The sequence below is a fragment of the Elephantulus edwardii genome, unplaced genomic scaffold, assembly GCF_000299155.1.
Source record: "Elephantulus edwardii isolate Elephantulus edwardi_28Jun2011 unplaced genomic scaffold, EleEdw1.0 scaffold00039, whole genome shotgun sequence".
In the NCBI taxonomy this organism is placed as follows: Eukaryota; Metazoa; Chordata; class Mammalia; order Macroscelidea; family Macroscelididae; genus Elephantulus; species Elephantulus edwardii.
The window spans coordinates 18,571,946-18,593,675 of NW_006399789.1; the positions used below are offsets into that span (position 1 = coordinate 18,571,946).

The 21,730-nt window shown below is 38.2% G+C and overlaps 1 protein-coding gene across 1 annotated transcript in view; it reads right to left on the reverse strand.

Moving 5' to 3' along the window:
- The window catches only part of LAMA2 (laminin, alpha 2), a 746,602-nt gene that overhangs the window by 110,727 nt on the left and 614,145 nt on the right, over positions 1 to 21,730 (reverse strand). The window contains exons 42-44 of the mRNA XM_006885032.1: positions 9,837 to 9,953; positions 5,171 to 5,353; positions 3,190 to 3,195 (exon numbers count right to left, since the gene is read on the reverse strand). Of these exons, the coding sequence (XP_006885094.1) occupies positions 3,190 to 3,195; positions 5,171 to 5,353; positions 9,837 to 9,953 (306 nt within the window). The remainder of the gene's footprint in view (positions 1 to 3,189; positions 3,196 to 5,170; positions 5,354 to 9,836; positions 9,954 to 21,730) is intronic.

Here is a 21,730-nt window from a genome sequence, read left to right on the forward strand (position 1 = left end):
ACACACACACACACACACACACACACACACACACACACACACACGAGAAATCAGAACAGAAATATATTCACCAAGCAATGAAGAAATTTCATCTTGTCCAAATAATACAGCAAAGCCATGACCACTGAAGCAAAGTTTGTGATGGCAAATGGAGATATTTTAGTTGGGATTGAGGCAGGCTGGAGGAAATGTTAGAGCAATATTGCTTGCACTTTGGCGTTGTGGTGAAAGTGAAAATTAGCATTGAAATTGTGAGCTTAAGTCAATGCTTAGTTTTTACCGACAGCCAAAAAGCTACACTTTATAGAAATTCAGTCATTAAATTAAGAAAGTGGAAGAATCTTTAAAATATCACTTCATCTGTCCAAGACAGAACTATATTTAAAGCAGGATTCTTAGACAGATTGATCCTCCCCCCCCTTTTTTCTCACTGCCTTTCTTTGCATACTTAAAGAGCTATCAAAATGTCTTTTGGAAAATATTTCAATGTTGAACAACCCTTAGATTTCAGGCTTACATCATACTTTAATGAAATCTTCATGCTGCAGCTCAATTTCATTTTGAAGAATAGTTTATTATTCTTATCTATGCATTTGGCTAGATAGTATTAAACTTCTCTTTTTGTAAATCAAGAAAGGATAAATAATGGTAATTTTAGAAGGTTCAGTCCCTAGGTATTTAAAGGCTAAGACTGATCCATAGAATTTTAACAGATTATTTTCATAGGAGGGCATATGACACATGGAAAACCAATATTCTTTCTAGATGCTGGCAATTTTATGAAAACTATGTCATTTAGGATCTAATCGAGCATGCATTGTTCTGTCTTCTGTCATTGTGACCCTGATAGAAAAGTTAAACTGTTCAAGGTCCAAGGCTATCCATCTTGTGAGACAATGAATGATCTCTTCTCTGGCTGATGTTGAACCACTGAAAATTATTTTTAAGAATCAATCACATGTGCTTGAAGGAAGTGAATTCTTTTTAAACTAAGTTTTTAAGTTGATATTTTGAACTCATGTTCTTGTTGTTATTTGCTGTTGGGTCATTTGAGACTCACAGCGACCCTATATACAACAGACAGCTCTGAACCCTGCACTATCCTGAGCCAACCTTATTCTTACTCCATAACCTTAGTCACTGTGTCAATCCATTTCAATCAGAGTCTTCCTCTCCTGTCCTGTCCCTCAACCCTCCCAAGCATGATGCCCCTATCTAAGGACTGGTCCATCCTTGTAACATGCCCAAAGTATGTCAGATGGAGTGTCAGAATCTTTGCCTCCAAGGAGCAGCCTGGTTTCACCCTTTCTAGAATGAACCTATTCTCTCAGCAGTCCATGGTATATTCAATACTCTTCTCTAGCACCACAGCTCAAAGTCATCAATTCTCCTTTTACCATATCTGGTCATTGTCCAGCTTTCTTATACATAGCAAATAATTGTGAAAACCATGGCATGAATCAGGAACACTTTAGTCTCTAGACTGACATCATTAGCTCTCTAAGTACAGAGTGGCTAGATCAAGGACTGAACACTTTATTTCTGAAATGTGTATTATTATGGTAAAAACACTTGCTTAAAATGGTTCAAATTGAACCTAAACAGTTGTCTTTTTGTTTTATAAACCTTTAATTAATCATCTGCCCATTTTCTTTTTGCGTAGATTGTTTTGTTTTTCAATCTAGTCAATTTTCTCATTGTTATTTGGCAGTACATATTTTAAAACTACATCTGGAAATTAATTTAGATAACAACATTTTTCTATGAAAGTGTTAATCTAGGCTTGAAGATTTATTGATGTTGTTGTTGTCTACCTCCAGGCTGGAAATGACCCATAGTTGACTGACCTTCCAGCAGGCTTTCAAAGGTAGTTAATTACATGGGTGGAGATTGTCTTTCTCCCCCTGAAGAGAAGATTTCTTAGTGTAGGGTTTACATTCTCTTATAATGTACTATATTTCTGCTCTATCTAGTTACAAAGGGAAAGATCAAAATTCCTTTTGAACTTTGTCTACTTTTTCTTTTTTTTGATAGAGACTGATAATATTTTATTTTGCTATTTTATATTTCTAATGATTTGCCTCTTGAATTTATCAAGTCTTATTTTCTGTCTTCTATGTCTCTATGTTTTACTTCATTTGGGCTTTAAGTAATTGTTCTTTTTCTAACTTACTGAGTTGTTTCCCTAAATTTTTTGTTTTGATGCTTGTTTAATAATATAATCACCTCCTTTTCTATGAGGACAATTATGACTATAATTTTCAGGTTTTGATATGTTTTATCATTCTTATTTTCTATACATTCTGAAGTCTTGTTTTTATATTCAATTGAAATAAGAACATTTTAAAAGGTAATAAATAGTTCATAGTCTAGTAGTTGTATATTTGTTGATATCCAATTTTGGAGAAGAGTAGTGAATGTTCCATGCATTGCCAAAAGGACAAACTACTCTGTGTGAAAATGCAATCAGGTTGCTCCTTAGGAGGTAATGCTGGTGAAATGTATTGTGTATGTTGTTCTGAGGAAAAAGACATCATTCTGGGAAAGTAGAGGGCCAGAGGAAAAAAAAAGAAAACCCTCAAGGAAAAGGATTGACGCTGACTGTCACCATTGTGACAATCTCTGTCCTGAGTATCAGAGCTGATGAGGATGGCATAGGATAGAGCAAGGTTCACTGGCTTGTTATGAGTCACAGTTGACTGGATGACACTTAACAGCAACAATAACAAATTTTACCTGGTGGGTCTCCAATTAAAATTCATGTAGAGTGAGAATAATTACTTATAAGGAAGGACAACTATGGTTTATTAGGTTAGGATAAGGAGGGAGTGTAAGAACATATACCCAATCTTTTTCAGCCTGATTATCAAAGAAGTAAGATAAAGTTTAGGGACAGAGTTTGAGCTACTAGAGAATCATTAATGTAGCTGAGTTTGTGGAAGAATTTAGTTGTTCACTTTCATATGGATACGTTAGTAATTTCCATAACAGAAGTGAAAACATTTTATATCAAATACATCTATGTATTATTTCCATAAAAAGGAAAGTTCAACTTATACATATTAGCATTAATATTGTGACATTAAGAAGAATATCTTTATAAAGTTTAAAGCAATATTACAGCATAGTAACATGCAAAGCTAAAGCTTTCTGCATTAGGTAATCAAGCATAAAAATTTATATACATACTGATTTCTGCAGATAATTTCATATGGAAGTAAAATGAAAAAGAAATTAGAAAATTAATGAGGGAATATTGTTATAGATATTTTTATTAACTTGCACCTCTCAAAATATTACTTTTCCCCAATAGGTCCTCTCTCAATTGCTCTCCTTTTTAAAACAAAAAATACTATGATATAAATTTGTACAAAAATTGCTTTATTAAATTATTTTTAAAGAAGCTTTATTATAACAAGACATGAAATAGATGGAATTGAATTAAATGCTGTAAAAACACGGTAAAGACGAAGATATTATGAAAGGCTACTTTCAGATATCTTAGAGTATAAAATAAGGAAAGGAATTTTGATAATTACTATAAAAACATTCTATTTTTGGCAGGGTTGGAGGGGGAAATATGGTTTGGGGTGTATCAAAAAGACCATTTCTAAGAAATACTTAACTTGGAGGAAGAAACAAAAAACTTACTTATATGGAAAGAAGAATCCAAATATTTCTTTCTCTATTCCTTGACAAAATGTCAAGCAATGAAATCTTCTAATGGCTTATTCTAAAATCTTGTACTGCTCCTGTTTCTAATACTCTTAGCATCTGATTTGAGTCTTTGTTTTTGTTATTATTTGCTGGCAAGTTGGAATTGACTCATTGCTGACCTCCAGCAGGTTTTCAGAGGCTGTAATTCATGTGGGAGATTGACCCTCTTTCTTTTGTGGAGTTGTTGGTGGATTCAAACCTCATGCCTTTGGGTTGGGAGTGCAATTCCTTACTACTATCCCACTAGGCCACCAGAGTCCCATACTAATTGGTAGACTTTCCTAATTTGATGTCAGTCTACGGTACTGAAATTAGACTCTGTTCCCTAGTCAAACAGCATTGGATTAACAGTTTATAATATCAATTGTACTGACATTTTTTGCTTATTGCCCTGTCCAAATAAGATTATAATGTAGAATTTCATATACATACAGATGGCTATTCTTTTGAGAATGACAACTATGAACAGCTGAGTGCCTCCTTTAGTGGAATAATGTATCAAGGTAACATTTTATTATTTGTGAGGATTGAAAAATATATTTCAAGGTCTTTGTGCTTATCTACTACATTTAACTAATTATTTAAATTATCATCATATTAAAGTTTCCTACATTTTTCTCAGTATTTCTTTTGAAAAATATTTATCAAATCACCATGAATTTATGCAGTACAATGTAAGGTAAATACTCTTATTATAAACTAGATAAGTGTGCCATTTTTATGTCCTAGAGGCTAAGCAATATAAGCCATTGTAATGAAATATTAAGCTTCAAAATATTGGATTACAATTCAATACAATACAAATATTGTATTACATTTCAAGTTGTCATCTATTTAAATAAGTCATCGTGACACTCGTTAAGCTTTAATCTGTTAACCAAAAGGTCAGAGATTCAAGCCGACCAGGTTCTCAAGGTAAAGAAGGCCTGGTATCCATGTCAGTAAAGATTACAGCCTGAAAAGCCCTATTGGGCAGTCCCACTCTCTTGTCTAGCATGTTTACGAGTTGCAATCAACTTAATGCTCGACAAGAACAATGTGATTTTTAATATCTTGTTCCAAGAGACATGCTCATGTGTATTGTCCTTAACTTGTATATGCCATGAAACTTCATGGACTTTCGAAGATACCATTTCACAAAGTTAAATTTTATAGTCAAGAGTTCAAAAGTGCTTGATATCTCTATGCCCAAATACAGGCTTACGGAGTCTTCTTTTTTCCATGGAGATGAACAACGTAGATGTGGAAAATGCACTGGTGTACCCTGGGAGAGAGGGCTGCAGTGTCGAATCTGCAGGCCTCTCAATTTCTGAGCTCAGACCATGAAACAGGGAAGGCAGACAATACCAGTTCAAACAAGGCTCTTCTCCAGCACTCTCATTTACGAAGCTGGAATACTTTTTTTAGTTTGAAGAAATAAATGACATAATCAAAGTGAAAAAGGAACACTTACTGTTTTTGGCAGGATCCTTTACCACAGCATTTGTTTTGGCTACGCTGTCTGCTAGTTTATCGTAATTTTTCTTCAGGCTATCAAGGTCCTGGTGGAAGTCTTTAATCTGTGCCAGTACGTCTTTTGCTGTGTCGTTGGCTTGTCTTGCTTTGTCCTTAACGACTTGCAGTTTCACAGCTGTATCTGTCAGAAGACCAGCATATGAAAAACAAAACAAAGGGTCTGAGGTGGGTGGCTTACTCCATGCTTGTTAAATTAAGGTCACAGCTAGAAGATCTCAGGACACATTTACAAAGGGTCAAGGCTGAACCCTCACATTCAGTTAAAGGGAACGAAGGAAATTGATAGCTAAATTTAATTTTCCCAAGGATTTTTGCAATGCATACTGGGCTAGTGTTTAAAATATCAAAATGGTTATTCCAAATGTTCATTGTATAACAGAGTATGTTGTGATTTGTAGTTGAGTATATTAAAGAGAGACACTTCTCCACATATGTTATAGAAAAATCAAATCCATTGCTATCATGCTAATTCCAGCTCCTGGAAACTGCAAAGTGGAATTTCCGCAGAGGGTCCCCTAAACTGGAGCTTCTGTGGAGAGGTGCTGGTGGCTAGTCTGCAGTCTGTGGTGCCGCTAAACTAATGTCCACACATATCTGGTTTGGCTCCACCAGCCTGGGGGAAAGATGGAGAATCTTCTCCCACTAAGATAGATGTAAACCCTTGGAAGACCCAATGAGCGCCGCTAGGAGTCAGAATGAATCTGACGGCAGTGAGTTTTGAGAGCCTTTATGGAAGCAGAATGTCACATCTTTCTTCCACACAGTGGCTTGTAGGTTCCAACCACTGATATTTTTGTTAGCCATTGTGCCACTACGGCTATTTATGAGCCAAACAGCTCCCTCAAAATCTGTACTTTTTGAGGGTGGTGGAGTTCTTAAAGTTTAGGATAAAGTGACTCTGCTGAGTGTGTGCTACAGCATGTGATTGCATTTCACATCCATTTTCAGCACTGGTGATTTTCTAGGTAGTTCATTAATGACCCACTGAACTGGTGACATCGATAGTCAGATGCTAGTCAGGTTTTCTTAAGATTAAAAACTACATAAAACCCACTTAGATTTTAGAAGTTGCTGTATAAATATGTGTGTTAATTCACTTATCATGATATATAAATATAGGAAAAATGCTGAATATATGTGTCTATACTATGATATGAGTAAATATGGCCGAAAAAGAATTGATGCCTTGGGACTGTGGTGTTGAAGAAGACTACTAGAGATTCCACAGCCTGCTAAGGTACACACAGATGTGTCTCAGAGAAGGTATAGCCGAAATGATCTCTGGAGATAGAGATGATAAAGCTTGTCTCACTTGTTGTTGTTGTTATGTGCCGTCGAGTCACCTGCGAGTCATAGCGACCCTATGTACAACAGCTCTAAACTTCGCTCTGTCCTGTGCCAATCGCACTGTCTCTGACACTCCCATCCCAATTATCCCAGTCACTGAATCAATCCACCTCATAGAGGGCCTTCCTCTCCTGCGCTGTCCCTCCACCCTCCCAAGCATGATGTCCCTCTCCAAGGACCGGTCTTTCCTCACAACATGTCCAAAGTATGTTAGATGGAGCCTCAGAATCCTTGCCTCCAAGGAGCCACCTGGTTTAACCCTATCCAGGACAAATCTGTTTGTTTTCCTAGCAGTCCATGGTATTCTCAATACTCTTCTCCAGCACCACAGATCAAAGGCATCAATTCTCCTTCTATCCTCCTTGGTCATTGTCCAATTCTCTGATGCATAACAGGTGATTGCGAAGACCATGGCCTGTATCGGAAGCACCTTAGTCTCCAGAGAGACACCACTGCTCTTCAGCACTTTGGAGAGGTCCCTAACAGCAGACTTTCCCATTGCAATGCGCCTTTTAATTTCCTGGCTGCTGGTGCCAAGACTGTTGACTATGGAGCCAAGCAAACTAAAGCTGTGAACAATCTCAATCTCGTCACCATCCATCCTGATGCTGCCAATTGGTCCAGTGGTGAGAATCTTTGTCTTCTTGACATTGAGCCTCAATCCATATTGCAGGCTGCAGTCCTTGACACTCTGCAGCAGGCGCTTCAGGTCCTCCTCAGTTTCAGCAAGCAGGGTTGTGTCGTTCGCATAACGCAGATTTTTGATAAATCGTCCACCAATCTTGACTCCACATTTCGCCTAATAGAGTCCAGCCTCCCGGATAATCTTTTCTGTCTATAGGTTGAAAAGGTATGGAGATAGGATGCATCCCTGGCGTACGCCCTTCCCAATTTTGAACCATGCAGTGTTCCCTTGCTCTCTTCTGACGACTGCCTCCTGGTCCAAGTATGAGTTTCGTATTAGAACGATCAAGTGTTCTGGGATTCCCATTCTTCTCAGAGTCAGCCATAGTTTGTTATGATCTACACAGTCAAATGCCTTTGCATAGTCAATGAAACACAGATAGACAGTCCTCTGGTATTCCCTGCTTTCAGCCAAGATCCATCTAACATCAGCTACAATATCTCTAGTACCACAACCCCTTCTGAACCCAGCCTAGACTTCTGGTAGTTCTCTGTTGATGTGCTGTTCCAGTCGTTTTTGGATAATCTTCAGTAAAATCTTGCTTGCATGTGAAATCAGTGAGATTGTTCTGTAGTTTCTACATTCTGTTTGGTCACCTTTCTTTGGGATAGGAACAAATACCGCTCTCTTCCAGTCAGTTGGCCAAGTGGTCCTTCTCCAGATTTCTTGGCACAATTTGGTGAGCACGTCCATGGCAGCATCTGTTAACTGAAATGTGTCAATAGGTATACCATAGATGTCTCACTTACTTTGGTTATATTGCTTGAAGAGGAGCATCACGCTTGGAAGGGTGGAGGGGCACAAAGGAGAGAAAGATTCTCAACCAAGTGATTGACATAGCAACTTCAGCAATGGACTTGGGTGTGTCAACGATTGTAAAGATGGCACAGGACAGATAGGGTTCATATTTGTTGTTCATAGGGTTATTATGTCATTATTCTGTGCTATCGAGTTGCCAGCATCTCATAGTGATCCTATGTACAATAGCTCTGAACCCTGCGCTTCCCTGAGCCAGTATCACTGATTCTCACACAGCTACTCCTATTTACCAAGTTACTGTATAAATCCATCTCATCCAGTCTCTTTTTCTTGTGAGCTGTCCCTCCACCCTTCCAAGCATGATGTGCTTCTCCAAGGACTGATCCTTCCTGGCCATGTGACCAAAACATGTGAGACAGAGCTTCAAACCTCAATTCAACGACATCTAAAAAAAAAAAACAACGACGATGTGTAGCTTGGTGATTAAGAGCTCTTTAGTCACACAGCTGAGTTCAAATATTACTTATGCCAAGTTTAACAATGGCATTTAATGTATTTCAGTTTCTTGCCTATAAAGTGGGAATAATAGTGCCATCTACTTTTGGACTGCAAGCTATTAATGCAGTCATATTGGGGAAGTACTTCATAAAAATTAGAAACTCTTGTTAGATACTAACTACATTTAATTTTACATTGTTGTTGTTGTTGATTGTCTTCAGTCAACAACAGCAGGACACATAGCGACCCCGTGACCAAAAGGCCTGAGGCCTTTCTACTACTATCGACATTTATCAAAGTTCATAGAGCTTCCAGAGGCATGTTGTCTAGAAGTGGATGCCAGTCCTGCCTCAGTTCCTAGTAAAATTTGAAAATATTAAAACTAAATGATCATATCAAGAATTTAGCAAAATTTCATACAGTAGTTAAAATTAGTGGAAAGACACCGTAGAACTGGTAAAACCACTAAAGTTTGTGAAAGTTGTAATTTTTCATGAGTTGAAGTTTTCCAGAAGAGTTATACTGAAAGTTTCCCTTTACCTATTGTTGCAGGGATCATGGAAAGTGGGGCTGTTTGTAGTATATTGACCTTCTTCAGAATAATGTCTGTCCAATTTAATTAGTATTTATTAATATTTCATGGGATGAAATGGGAAAAAACAATATCTTAATAAGATGGCTGAATATTCCTTAATAAAGGCTACTTCTATGGACACCTGTATTAATTGTTTTGATAAAAAGTACTACTCTCTTTGAGTAAAGAGAGAAACAGTATTGTCTCATGATTTTCAGACCAGAATTCTAACTTCAGGGTGTGTGAGCCACATTTTCGCTAAAGGCTTTAGGGGCAGATGCTTTCTTGTCTCTAGCTTCTGGTAGCCCAGGCATTCCTTAGATTGTAGTTGAAGTGGAATTCCAACTTTGTTTTACTCTTCACATGACCATCTTCTTTCTGGGTCTTTGTGCATATGTCTCTAAATTCTCTTTATACTGATGCAAATGATATTGTTTTAGGAACCACTTTATATCCACATAACTTCATGTTTACTGATCACTTCTTTGAAGACCTTACATCTAAACACAGTCATGTTTACAGATCCTGAGGGTGGGGCCATCAATAGAGTTTTTGAGAGGATGAGGGCAAGGCACAGAACTCAACCTATAATAAGTAATGGAGAATAGCAGATAATTAAACAAAAACCCCTAAACATCTAATTTTCTGACATCAGTACAAATATAATGTGGGGCAACACAGTAAAAGTTACATTACTTGGACATTCAAGTCAACAAAGTTTTCACACTCTTGAATGCATACCATTCGGAATGGCTGATAACTTTCCCAGTGTGTCGTTCAAAGCTTTCAGAAGATCCCCGTTTCTAATTTCTGCATTTCCTAACCTGTTTGACAAGTCATTCAAATCATCTTCACTTTCTGAAAAGAGATAAAAAGAAGATAAAACAGTATATTGAATTTAGTCATCTCTGAGCACATAGCTATACACACAATTTTAGGTTAATTTCATGTAAAGTTAATAAGAAAGTAAAAAATGAATTTGATTTATTTACATTTATCCATAAATGGGTTTCATATCATAATATAAAATATGTTCATATGGTCATTTTCTATTTAAACAGGTACCATGAAAGTGTTTTCTTCTTGGTAACTGATCTTTAACTGACTTAATTTGGTTGTATTCTGTAAAAAACCAAAAAGTTAGCAAGAAACAAATTTCTCTTGCATTTGCAATGATTCTATCTAGACAGTACTTCCATTAGTTTCATTTACCTTTTTTTTTTAAATGCCAAAATAGGTGACTTGATTATTTCTAAAAAAAATCTCAATTTGATATGATTATGTAGTAGAACTTCAGCAAAAACAGTTTATAAAAATGTGTTTGAAATCCGGGCTTCTAACTTTTTGAAAATGTTTCCATCATGAACAATGGAGATGCAGCACCTTGTTACATAGCAAACAAATAACTTGTCAGTTATATTTTGATCAGCACAGAAAACAAGCACTGGCCACCAGCTCAGAGATGGTTCCCTCCGCACAGTGCCACGATGCCACTTTGCTGCTCTGCTTAAAGACGACAGTTGAAGCACAGATACACATTCATCATGGGCTGGCTAGCCACAATCTTTGGCAGGCCACTATTGCCTGTTTCCATGTGGATCAAAGTTCAATTTGCAAGGGATTTGGTTTCCATGCAACTTATACTGCCCTGTTTCCATAGACCGTGGCTGAACTACTTCTAACTGTCTCTGAATCCTCTTCAGAATATATAAATTTCAAGGAAATGGAAAACAACTGTTAGCGCTTTTCTGAAAAGAAACAAGCAAGCAAACAAACACACTGGCAATCCTTCCTTTATGGAGAAATAAATCATCTTTCAAAAGTCTTGATATTATTTTTCTATACTTTAAAAACACTTTCTTAGCATAAATTTTTCAATATTCAAAGATATCACTAACTACAATTTAAAAATTTTCCAACTTCTGAATTTCACTTTTAAAAAAAATTATAATTTAGGGGAAAAGAAATATCCTATCTGCTGATAAAAGATTGTATGTTTATCATTTATTAGATATGCATCAAACCAGCAACTGCATTTTTCAATTCAAGTAGAGTTTGTCTATCTTCTTTTTCTAACATCATTTATTATTGATCAGTAGAATTGAGAAAAAGAAAAGATATTAAATTATGTTCTTGCTATAACCATTTTTAACTTGTCCTCACGGGAAAAAGAAAGCTATTTCTTTAGTATAATCTAAAGAGTTATTATTAGCACTGGGAAAAATATGCTGTCAGGAACTGCTCTAGTGTACTGAGAAACAAAAATGTCAGTCTAGAGACTAAGATGCGCCTGATCCAGGACATGGTCTTTGCAATTAATTTTTTTGTATCAGAGAGCTGGCCAATGACTAAAGATGACAGAAAAATTTAAGTTGTGGTGCTGGAGAAGAGTCTTGAACATAGCATAGGCCACCAAGAAAACAAGTAAGTCTGTCTTGGAGAGGGGGAAACCAAGTTCCTCCTTGGGGGCTAGCATTCTAAAGCTTCGTCTCACAAGTTTTGGGCATGTGGCCAGAAAGACCAGTCCTTGGAGAAGGACATCATGCTTGGAAGGTGGAGGGAAGACCCTGGATGAGACAGACTGACACAGTAACTGGGGCAGTGGTGATAGGTATGGTGGAATCAGTGAGACTCACTCAGGACAGGTAAGGCTGCAGATCCCTATTAGTTGCAGGTGATTTGATGGTCCACCACCACAACAACAACCACCAAGAGTTATTATGCCATTTTTTTGCCCTGAGGTATGGATGATATTGTTTTCATTAGCTCCACAGAAGTGCATAATATAAATAAACGCAAAGTGTCCAAGCCAAAAGCAGAATTGGGCAAGAGCTGTGAGGAGACAGTGTCCTAGATCCTTCTGGTCTTGACTGGCCAATATCTTGTGATAACACAACCAGCAGTTACTGCCTGTGTTCTATGTGTCAAATTTAGGTTCTGTCTGTTTAGATGGACTATTTTACTTAGTCTTCCCCATAGCATTCATGATGCATGTACTATTAAACCCCACTGTTATTGAGTCAGTGAGGGTTCATAGCAACCCTATGTGCGTTAGGGTAGAACTGTATTCTATAAGGTTTTCAGTGGTAGGACAATGGTTAAGAGCTTGCTAGCAACAAAAATGTCGATAGTTTGAACTCAACAGTCAGTCCAAGGCAGAAGACTTGGTGGCCTGATTCTGTGAAGATTACAGTATAGGAAACTCTACAGAGAAATTCTGTTAAGCCGTATAGAATCATTATGAGTTGTAATCTACTCAAAACTATTGTAACAATCTTACAGAAGTAGGTCACCAGTTTGCTACTGGATGGATTCAAGTGTCCCACATTTGGTTAGTAGCCAAGTGCAAACCATTTGTGCTACCCAAGGACATTACATGTATGGTTGCTATCTCTAATTTAAAAATGAGTTGAGACTTGGAGAATTTAAGCCAGTTTTCCAAGGTTATATGGTGATAAATATCAAAGCATGTATTAAAATTATTCTACTCTAGAACTTGTGCTTGATTATACCATGTGCTGGTTGAAGTATTTGTGCTGTACATATATTACTGCTATTAAACACAGTTGAAAAGCATATGCAAATGACTGAAACTGGAGATGGCTGATACTTGTAATCACCTGCTTGGCACTTTGTGTAAACAGAAAGAGGTCTCAGTCCTTAGTGCTCATTGATTAACGGAAAGGTGGGTAGTTTGAACTCATCAACTTCTCTTCAGGAAAGAGATGGGACATGTGGTTTCCAGAAAGCTTACCCTCTTGGAAACCCTTTAGGGCAGTTCTATTCTGTTCTGCAGGGTCACTATGAGCTAAAATCCAATATATGGTAATAAGTTTTTTGTTTGTTCCCTGGAGTAAGCAGACCAGAATATACTGCTTATAGAATAGAGTGTCTCCTTATTTACTTGCCTTGATTTGACTGGGTGTCCACCCTTTTTATAGGAATGCAGCTCCCTTATTAGAATAGCTGTGCAGGCTGCTTGCAGCTGCTGAATAATCCTTGCCTTATTAGCCTCACAAGAGAAAAATAGGGACGGAAGAGGTAAAGAGGAAGATAAATTGAGGATTCTCAACTAACATCGCTCTTTTATGAAAAAACTTACTGGACATATTTATTAAAGATCCACTTCATTTCAAACAAAAGGTATGATTATAAGCAGACTGATATAACCACCATAATAGTACAGAAAAATAGAAACATAGCACATAGTATTGTGTAATATATCTGTTTTTAAGTTCCAAGTCAAAACCCAAAATCACTCAAAAACAGTATGAAGTATTCCAGTAAAGCATGACTCAAAAAACATAAATATGTCCATTTTCGTCACTAATATAGTACTATTTTCATTCTAGTCCTTTGAGATATTCTTTCCAAGTAATCAGATTTTCTCCTCTGTCAATCACAATTCTCCTTTCTCTTAATACTTCTATTATTTTCACTGTTTGTACTAAAATACAATCTTTAGGTAGTTTTCTGCAAATATATTTTTTAAAATAAATCATTACTGTGATAAGCTTACGAATTCTTGAGAAACAGAGTAGGGGGATGGTCTTTTGATATTAACTTGGAAACAGTCATCAATTAAAGAAAAGGAAATGGACAAATTTCATAAATTAGCTCCTTGAGTGAGAGTAATTTTTTAAATAATGGTGCATTCAAAATGTTCTAGCAAGCAAGATAATTCATGTATAGTGAACGAAAAGCCATTAATTTAAAGGGCATCAGTAGATTTGTCCTGTTTCATGCATTCTGATGGCAAATACTGGCTGAACAACCAGCCCAGTTATTCAGAAGAAATACTGGCCTGAAGAACATTTTTACTGCTGTGTCTCAAGCTCCAAAGCAGTAATTTTGATCCTCTGGGCTTGTACTAGAATGCCAAATGCTTGTATTCTGACCTCATTCCTATTTCTGCATTTCAGACACTAGACTCTAATTTCATCTTAATTTATCCTTACACGTTCATCACTATTTTTCTAAAGTAGTTTCTGGAACATCTCAAGCCCAATCTAAATGTGGATAGCTTGGCAATTGAAATAGATGAGTAGAAGTTCTGTACAGAGAATTTCAGATTTTAAGTAAAAAGAAAAAAAAAAATCCCACCCCTAGAGATGAAACAGCAACGAAAATTGAGAGAAAAAACCACTCCAAGCCTGTTTTAAGAGCCCGTTTTAAGAATCCGAATTGACACACCTGACTTTCCAGCGAGTAATCAGAGACAATAAATTGCCAAGGGAGGAGATCGTCTATCCTTCTCTAGTGAAGCAAACAGCTGATGGATTTGAATCACAAGCCTTTGGAATTGCGATTCAGCTTCTTACCACTAGGCTACCAGAGTTCCCTTATACGGTCATGTTGTTACATGCCTTCAAGTCAAGTATAACTCATTGCAACATTATAAACAATAGATCTGAACCCTGCTCTATCCTGTATCACCTTCACAATACCTGACACACTCGAGCTCACTACTGCAGTCACCATGTCAATCCACCAGGTCGAGGGTTTTCTTTTCTTTTGTAGTCCCTCCATCTTCCCAAGCATGATGTCCATCTCCAAGGAATAGCCTCTTACGATCACATTGCTTCTCAAAAATCAGGAGATATATGTCATTGGACAAATCTGCATTCAGAGACCTCTCCAAATTACTGAAGAGCACTGATGTTAATTTGAGGACTAAAAATGTGCCTGATTCAGGCCATAGGGTGTTCAGTCACTTGCTATGTTGCTGAGAGCTTGACAATGAATTAAGGATGAGAGATAATGAATGCCTTTGAACTATGGTATTAGAGTGGCATCCACTTCCATAATAGCTTGCCTCTGGAAACCCTATGAACCTGGAGAGAGGATGAAAGGCACCCAAGCGTCGAGGACTCTCCTTCATAGGGTTGCTATGAATCGCCTGTGACTCGACGACACTTCACAACAACAACAACAATTGGAGAATAATACTGAATATCCCAAGTACTATCAAAAGAGCAAACTGATATGCCTTAGGGATAGTAAAGCCAGAGTTCTCCTTGGAGGCAAAGATGATAAAGCTCTCTCACGCATACTTTGGGTTTGTTGCTAGGAGAAGCTATTTCTTAGAAAAAGATATCATGCTTGGAAAGGGGGAGAGAGGGCAAAAGACAGGAAGACCCTCAACCAGGTGGATTAGCACAGTAACTGCAACAATTGGCTCAAATACACCCACAGTAACTGCAATAATTGGCTCAAATACACACACACACACACACACACACACACACACACATACACACACACACACATCCATTTCCTAAAAAATTTGCCTTCAGAAACTCTGTGAACTTTGATAAATATTGATAGTTGTAGAGGAGCTTTAGGCCTTTTATTCATGGGGTCACTATGAGTCCTGCTTGACTCAAAGGCAATCAACAACAAACAACAACAATAATCATATATAAATATAACTTGACTTGATGCACCAAATAATCACACCATGTGCATATGTACATAGGTGCATGAGCAAAATGGACAAAAATATGCATAGCTAGCTAGCTAGCTTTAAGAGTGTGTGTGTGTGTGTGTATGTGTGTGTACACATGTACACAAATGTATAATATGTGTGTACAGGAAGTTTTGGTGGCCTAGTGGTAAGAAGCTGTGCTTCAATCCCAAAGGTATGTGGTTTAAATCCACAAACTGCTTTGCAGAAGAAGGTTGGACAATCTCCTTCCAGGTGTTTTATAGCCTCTGAAAACCCTCTGCAGGGTCAGCTATGGGTCAGTTCTGACTTGACAGCAAACAGCAACAAAACGTATTTAAGACATATAGCTTTTCAACTAGATAGCAGAATTGTCTTATACATTTTTAAATTGGATATTCAGGCCATGGTTTCTTCAATCACTTGCTGTGCAACTGAGAGTTAGACAATGAATAAGAATGACAGAGGAATTTATGCCTTTGAATGATGGTGTTGGAGACAATTGCTGAATATTACATAGACTTCTAAAAGAAGACACAGATGCAGCTTGGAAACAGTGCAGCCTGAGTGCCCCTTGGAGGGAATGGTGAGGAAGCATGTTTCTAGGAGAGGCTGTTTCTTGGAAAGGGACATCATACTTGGAATGACGGAGTGTCAGCAAAAGAGAGGATGACCTTCAATGAGATGTACTGATCCAGTGACTGCAGCAATGGGCTCACGTGTGTCAGAGAAGATGAGGATGGCATGGAAGAGGACAGGGTTCCAGTCTGTTGTTTGTGGGGTCTCTGTGAGTCAGACTCAACTGGATAGCACCAAACAACAGAAAACCACAACATTCCTGAATATGTTTCATTTGTGAATTTAAATACCTTCAGCTAAATTCTTCAAATTCAATTTTTATTTTCCCTCAATGCAAATAGAACATATTAAAAAATGCATAAGAGAATCATTAATTTTCAATGGTGAAATTCCTAGAAACTGTATTAATTAAAAAAAAAATAATAATCTGAGCTTTTGGTGTAGCCAGAAGGTGATCTGTCTTCATCAAGCAGGACACTTGTGTGGTCACTGTTTCTTGCCCTGGTACCTTGAAGCCCATGCAAGGGCAGCAGATCACCTGTGGGCTGAGCTTACAAAAGGTCCCACAGGCCTCTCTCCCCTGCACTGGAACCCCTGCTCTCTTGAGCAGTGTGCTTTCTCAGTTGAAAAGAAAAAGAACCTTTCTTTCTTCCAGTTAAGAACCAGAGGTCTGCTGAGTATCAGCCTGTCCACAAGGTACTGAAATGAGAGCTGGTGAGGCAGCAGAATACCAGGTGTGCCTCTCAGATTTGCCCTGAGCAGCTCCTGGTGAGCTTCTCTATTTTGCCCTGAGCTTTAACAAAGATTCTCAGGTTCTGTGCAGTACTTACTGGCACCTAGTTGGATGCTATTGGGGAAAAGCCTTGTTGCTGTAGTCTCTGTTTTAAAGTATGCATTTCAGTTATTTATTTGTAACTATTCACCACATTCTCTTTGTGCATCCCTCAGCACTCAGTGTTTCCACATGTCACTTGTGAGATATTTCAAATTAATCTTTTACTGTCTTTTGTGTTCCTTGAACTCATTCAGTCAGGGGATACAAAAGGGCTCCTGCCTCAAGGGTAATTCCAGATCCCTTTCAGACTCTACGATGGTGTCCAAGGGTCCTTTTTATGCACAAAAATGCTGAATAATTTGCTTCTTAAGTAAGAGGGGCATAGATATTCTGAGAATGCTGGCTCTCCACTAGGAACCATTGCTTTAAAAATCTCGCTCAAGTTACCCTTTCATGCTTGGAGTCTTGCTGGAACTAATGTCATCAAGGGTCACTGCCATCAGCAGCTTTTCTAGTCACTCAAGTTCCCAGATCTTCGTAGGACACATTATTGATGCTTTGTGAGAAAGGAGCATTTTCTGGATAGTTCTCTGTCATCCTATTATAGAGAGATGTCAATTGTCTATCAAGATAGGGTCCACGGCTTGGGCGGGGAAATTTAAAGTCCTATGGTTTTGACTCTGGACGGTGGTTTCTCATGTCTCCATGATGGTCACATATGTAACCTTTGGTTATTTTTTGGTTTTTTTCCCCCCCGTCCACAAGTGGATGTCAGCTTATGGGACTTGCCAGATTCAGGTAACAATGAACCGTGGCCTGAGGTGTCTCTGGTTTATATTGACCAGCTTTTGGTGGGCTAGGCATGCCTGTCTTTAGAACGCAGTAGTGTAGGGATAAATCTGCAGCTTGAAGAGGCTCCTGTGAATTGGCTTTGACTCTGGAAGATGGTTTCTTGCATCTCTATGAGGGTTAATCGATTTTGGGATGAATATCCTTTAAACTGGTACAGCAATGGTCTATCTACTTATTGTTCTGAATTAACTTAGAGGTGCTGTGATGCTGAACACTGCCACATAGGTGTGTTAAACAACATACTGGTTACCCATCATGAGCAGTGTTTGGTAAAGCTCCCGGATTGGTTCAGCTTTGGAAGCAGGAGTGTCATCCACTTCCTAAACCACATGCCTTTGGAAACTATGAACATAGAGAAAGGACAACAGTTAAAGAACAGGGGTTCAGGTCTTTTTCTCATAGAGTCACTATGAGTCGTACTTGACTCAATGGCAGTTAACAATACAGATGAAAGGGAGACTAGGGGAAGCAGTTCTACTCGCAAAGGTGGGTTCTATTGTTTTGGTTGATGGTAGTGTAGAGTGTTTGGTTGTTAATGATTTAAGTTTCTTGTTTACAATCAATATCATCTCCTGAGGGCCTTTGTATTTAAAAGTTGGTTAGGCCCTGGGTCTAGGATGATTATGATTTAGAGGCACATTCTTCTCAATTGTGCAGCACTGATTTGTCAATTTGCTGTACTAAGGTAACCTGGAGTAGCTATAATGCTGAACTCAGTGCCTTTTGGGGTGTCGAATGCCATAATGGTTACCCATGGTAAACAATATTTGTTGGAGTTCCCAGATCCAGACATCTTTGTAAGCAGCAGTGGCATGCGTCCATTTCCTAAACAACATGCATCTGGAAACTCTATGAACTTTGAGAAACAATAATAGTTACAGAAGGTCTTCCTTCAGGTCTTTTGTCCATAGGGTCACTATGAGTCATCCTCAACTTGATGGCAATCAACAACAACAACATATACAAATTAAGTTCTCATTTTAAAATTTCTATACAAACTGTTCAATAATGTTGTTATTGTGTATGTCATCAAATTGGAACCAGTCTAACTCTTCAGTCGGTTTTCAGAGACAGAATAATTGCATGGGAAAAGATTGCCCATCCTTCTTAGTTACATTTTTCACAGTAAATCACAATAGCCTCTTACATTGTATTCTGTTTGTTCAGTTTCCAATATTCTAATTTCCCTGCCCCCTTAGTGTCTTTGCTTTTAAGGGACTAGTAATTTTTTTTCTAAAGCCTCATCTTTCTCCCATAGTATACATGGGGGACTCAAACCTTCAACCTTTCAGTTAATAGCCAAATACTTAATCTTCTATGCTACCTAGACTGCTTTATATATTATTGGGATTGCTTTATTTATACCTAGGTATGCGATTTCTGGGATGCGATTGCTAACAATGAGATTGCTTCTCTATATAACTAACAATGGCATTTCTGGATCCTTGTTGTTGTTATGTGCCAGCAAATCACTTGTGACTCATGGTGACCTTATGTACAACACATCTGAACCCTACTCTATCCTGTTCCAGTCTTACTGTCTTTGACACACCTATCCTCATGGCCCCAGTCACTGAATCAATCCATCTCATCGAGGGTCTTCCTCTCCGGCACTGTCCCTCCACACTCCCAAGCATGATGTCCCTCTCCAATGACTAGTCATTCCTTACAATATGTTCAAAGTATGTCAGATGAAGGTTCAGAATCCTAGCCTACAAGGAGCATTCTGGTTTCACCCTCTCTAGGATGACCTATTTGTTCTCCTGGCAGTCCATGATATATTCAATATTTCTAGCTTTTAGAAATCATGAAATATTTTTATGATGGCTATATTAACTTATAGTCCCACTAACAATGGCTAATGATTCCATTTTTCCATATCCTCACTAACAATTGTCATTTTAGTGAGAATAAGAAAAGATCTCATGTAGTTTCAACTTGCATGTTTCTAATGTCTCGATAGCGTTGGTGGTCTGGTCGTAAGAAGCTATGTTACAATCTTGAAAGCATGCAGTTTGAATCCATCAGCTGTTCCACTGGTGGTAAAATTATTTACCAAGTAAAGTTTTCATTCACAAAATGAAGAAAAAGCCAAGACACTATCAAAGGAACAGATACTTTGGGGAATTTTTGCACTACCAAGTGAAGTTAACAGGTATTACTTTTGTGAACTCCAAATACAAGATTGACTGCATGAAATAAGTAATCACCTCTTTACATGAGAGGGAGAAAGAGATGAGGTTGAGAGAGAACTATACATGCGTACACAGAGAGAGAGAGAGAGAGAGAAGAGAGAGAGAGACAGAGAGAGAGAGAGGAAGAAGAAGAGGAGGAAGAGGAGGAAGAGGAGGAGGAGGAGGAGGAGGAGAAGAAGAAGAAGAAGAAGAGTACAAGATCCCAAACAAATTAATAAAGACAACTTTTAAAGATCAAGTTTATGACATTTTAGGAGGAAAGCTCAATAATTAAATCCCTCAGCAATACATTGTTTCAACCCATAGCTTCCCATCTGGGGGGTTTTCAGAGGCAGTTAAAGGAACAGGGGGAGAGAGGAGATTGTCTATCCTTCTCCCGTGAAGCAGCTGATGGATGTGAAAGGGATGGTTTTGACTTGGCAGGGCAACTCCTTACCACTAGATCACCAGAACTTCCTGTACTACTAGTTCTTTCCCGCCCCCCCCAATGTTTTTTATTTCCTTGTTGAGTGTTTTATATTGTTCCTCCATTAATTTCTTGATCTTTGCTAGTTTGCTTTATTCGAACAGTTTTAGCACCAGTGTCTAAAAGTTTTCAATTCAATCTGGTAATCTGGCCTCCAGAGCAGAAACTTTCCTTTTTTTATACTTTACTTTGATTTCTTCTCTTGTGATTTTTGTGTTTTACTATTCTGTTGTTGTTTCATTTAGAAAATTTTTGTAATATGGGTTTTTTTTTTCATTTTAAATTGTGTATTCTGCTTTTTGTGGAAACTTTTCTAAATGTAAACTGGTGTGGCAAAGTAGTTAGGTGCTTCTTCAAGAGTGTCAATCAAAAAGCCTGCACCCACATTCAATAGCTGCTTAATGGGAAAAAGGGTTAATAGCACCAGGAACCTCTGGGACAACTTTCTTTCCCCAATGCCTCTCTACCCTCATCCCACAAGGTCTCTGATATAGAATCAGCACAGCACTAAAGGACTTGATGTCTTCTCCTGACCATTACTGGAGGACACTCTATCCTTAATATTTTTTCAGAGCTAGTTCAAGAGGTCTGGTTACTTTATATCTGGAATTAAATACATGTGAATAGAAAAAAATTGCTTCGCTGGGCATAGACGCTGATATAAGTGTGTGACTCCACAACTTGACTTCTCTGTGGCAAAGGCTCTCCATGTCTTTCCCTTGTAGATGTCTCCTTGCTCAAGCTCTTCCACTGTTTGTGAATTGTCCAATCATGTCATTCTTGTAATTGGACAAGATGTGCTACAATCTCAAAGGAATATAGTTTGAATCCACCAGCTGCTCTGTGGGATGAGGATGGGAAATGTCGTCTCATGAGATTAACTGCCTCTGAAAATTGGCTACAGGGTCAGCTATGGCTTGGTTCAGACTTGATGGTACACAATACAACAATAACAACAATACATTTGTTATTGTTGTTGTTATGTGCCGTTGAGTCGCTTGCCTATGTACAACAGCCCTAAACTCTGCTCTGTCCTGTGCCAATTGCACAGTCTCTGACACTCCCATCCTGATTATCCCAGTCACTGAATCCCCTCCTGCGCTGTCCCTCCACCCTCCCAAGCATGATGTCCTTCTTCAAGGACCGGTCTCTCCTCACAACATATCCAAAATATTCCTTTACAGGACGAATCTATTTGTTTTCCTATCAGTCCATGGTATTCTCAATACTTTTCTCCAGCACCACAGCTCAAAGGCATCAATTCTCCTTCTATCCTCCTTGGTCATTGTCCAACTCTCTGATGCATAACAGGTGATTGCGAAG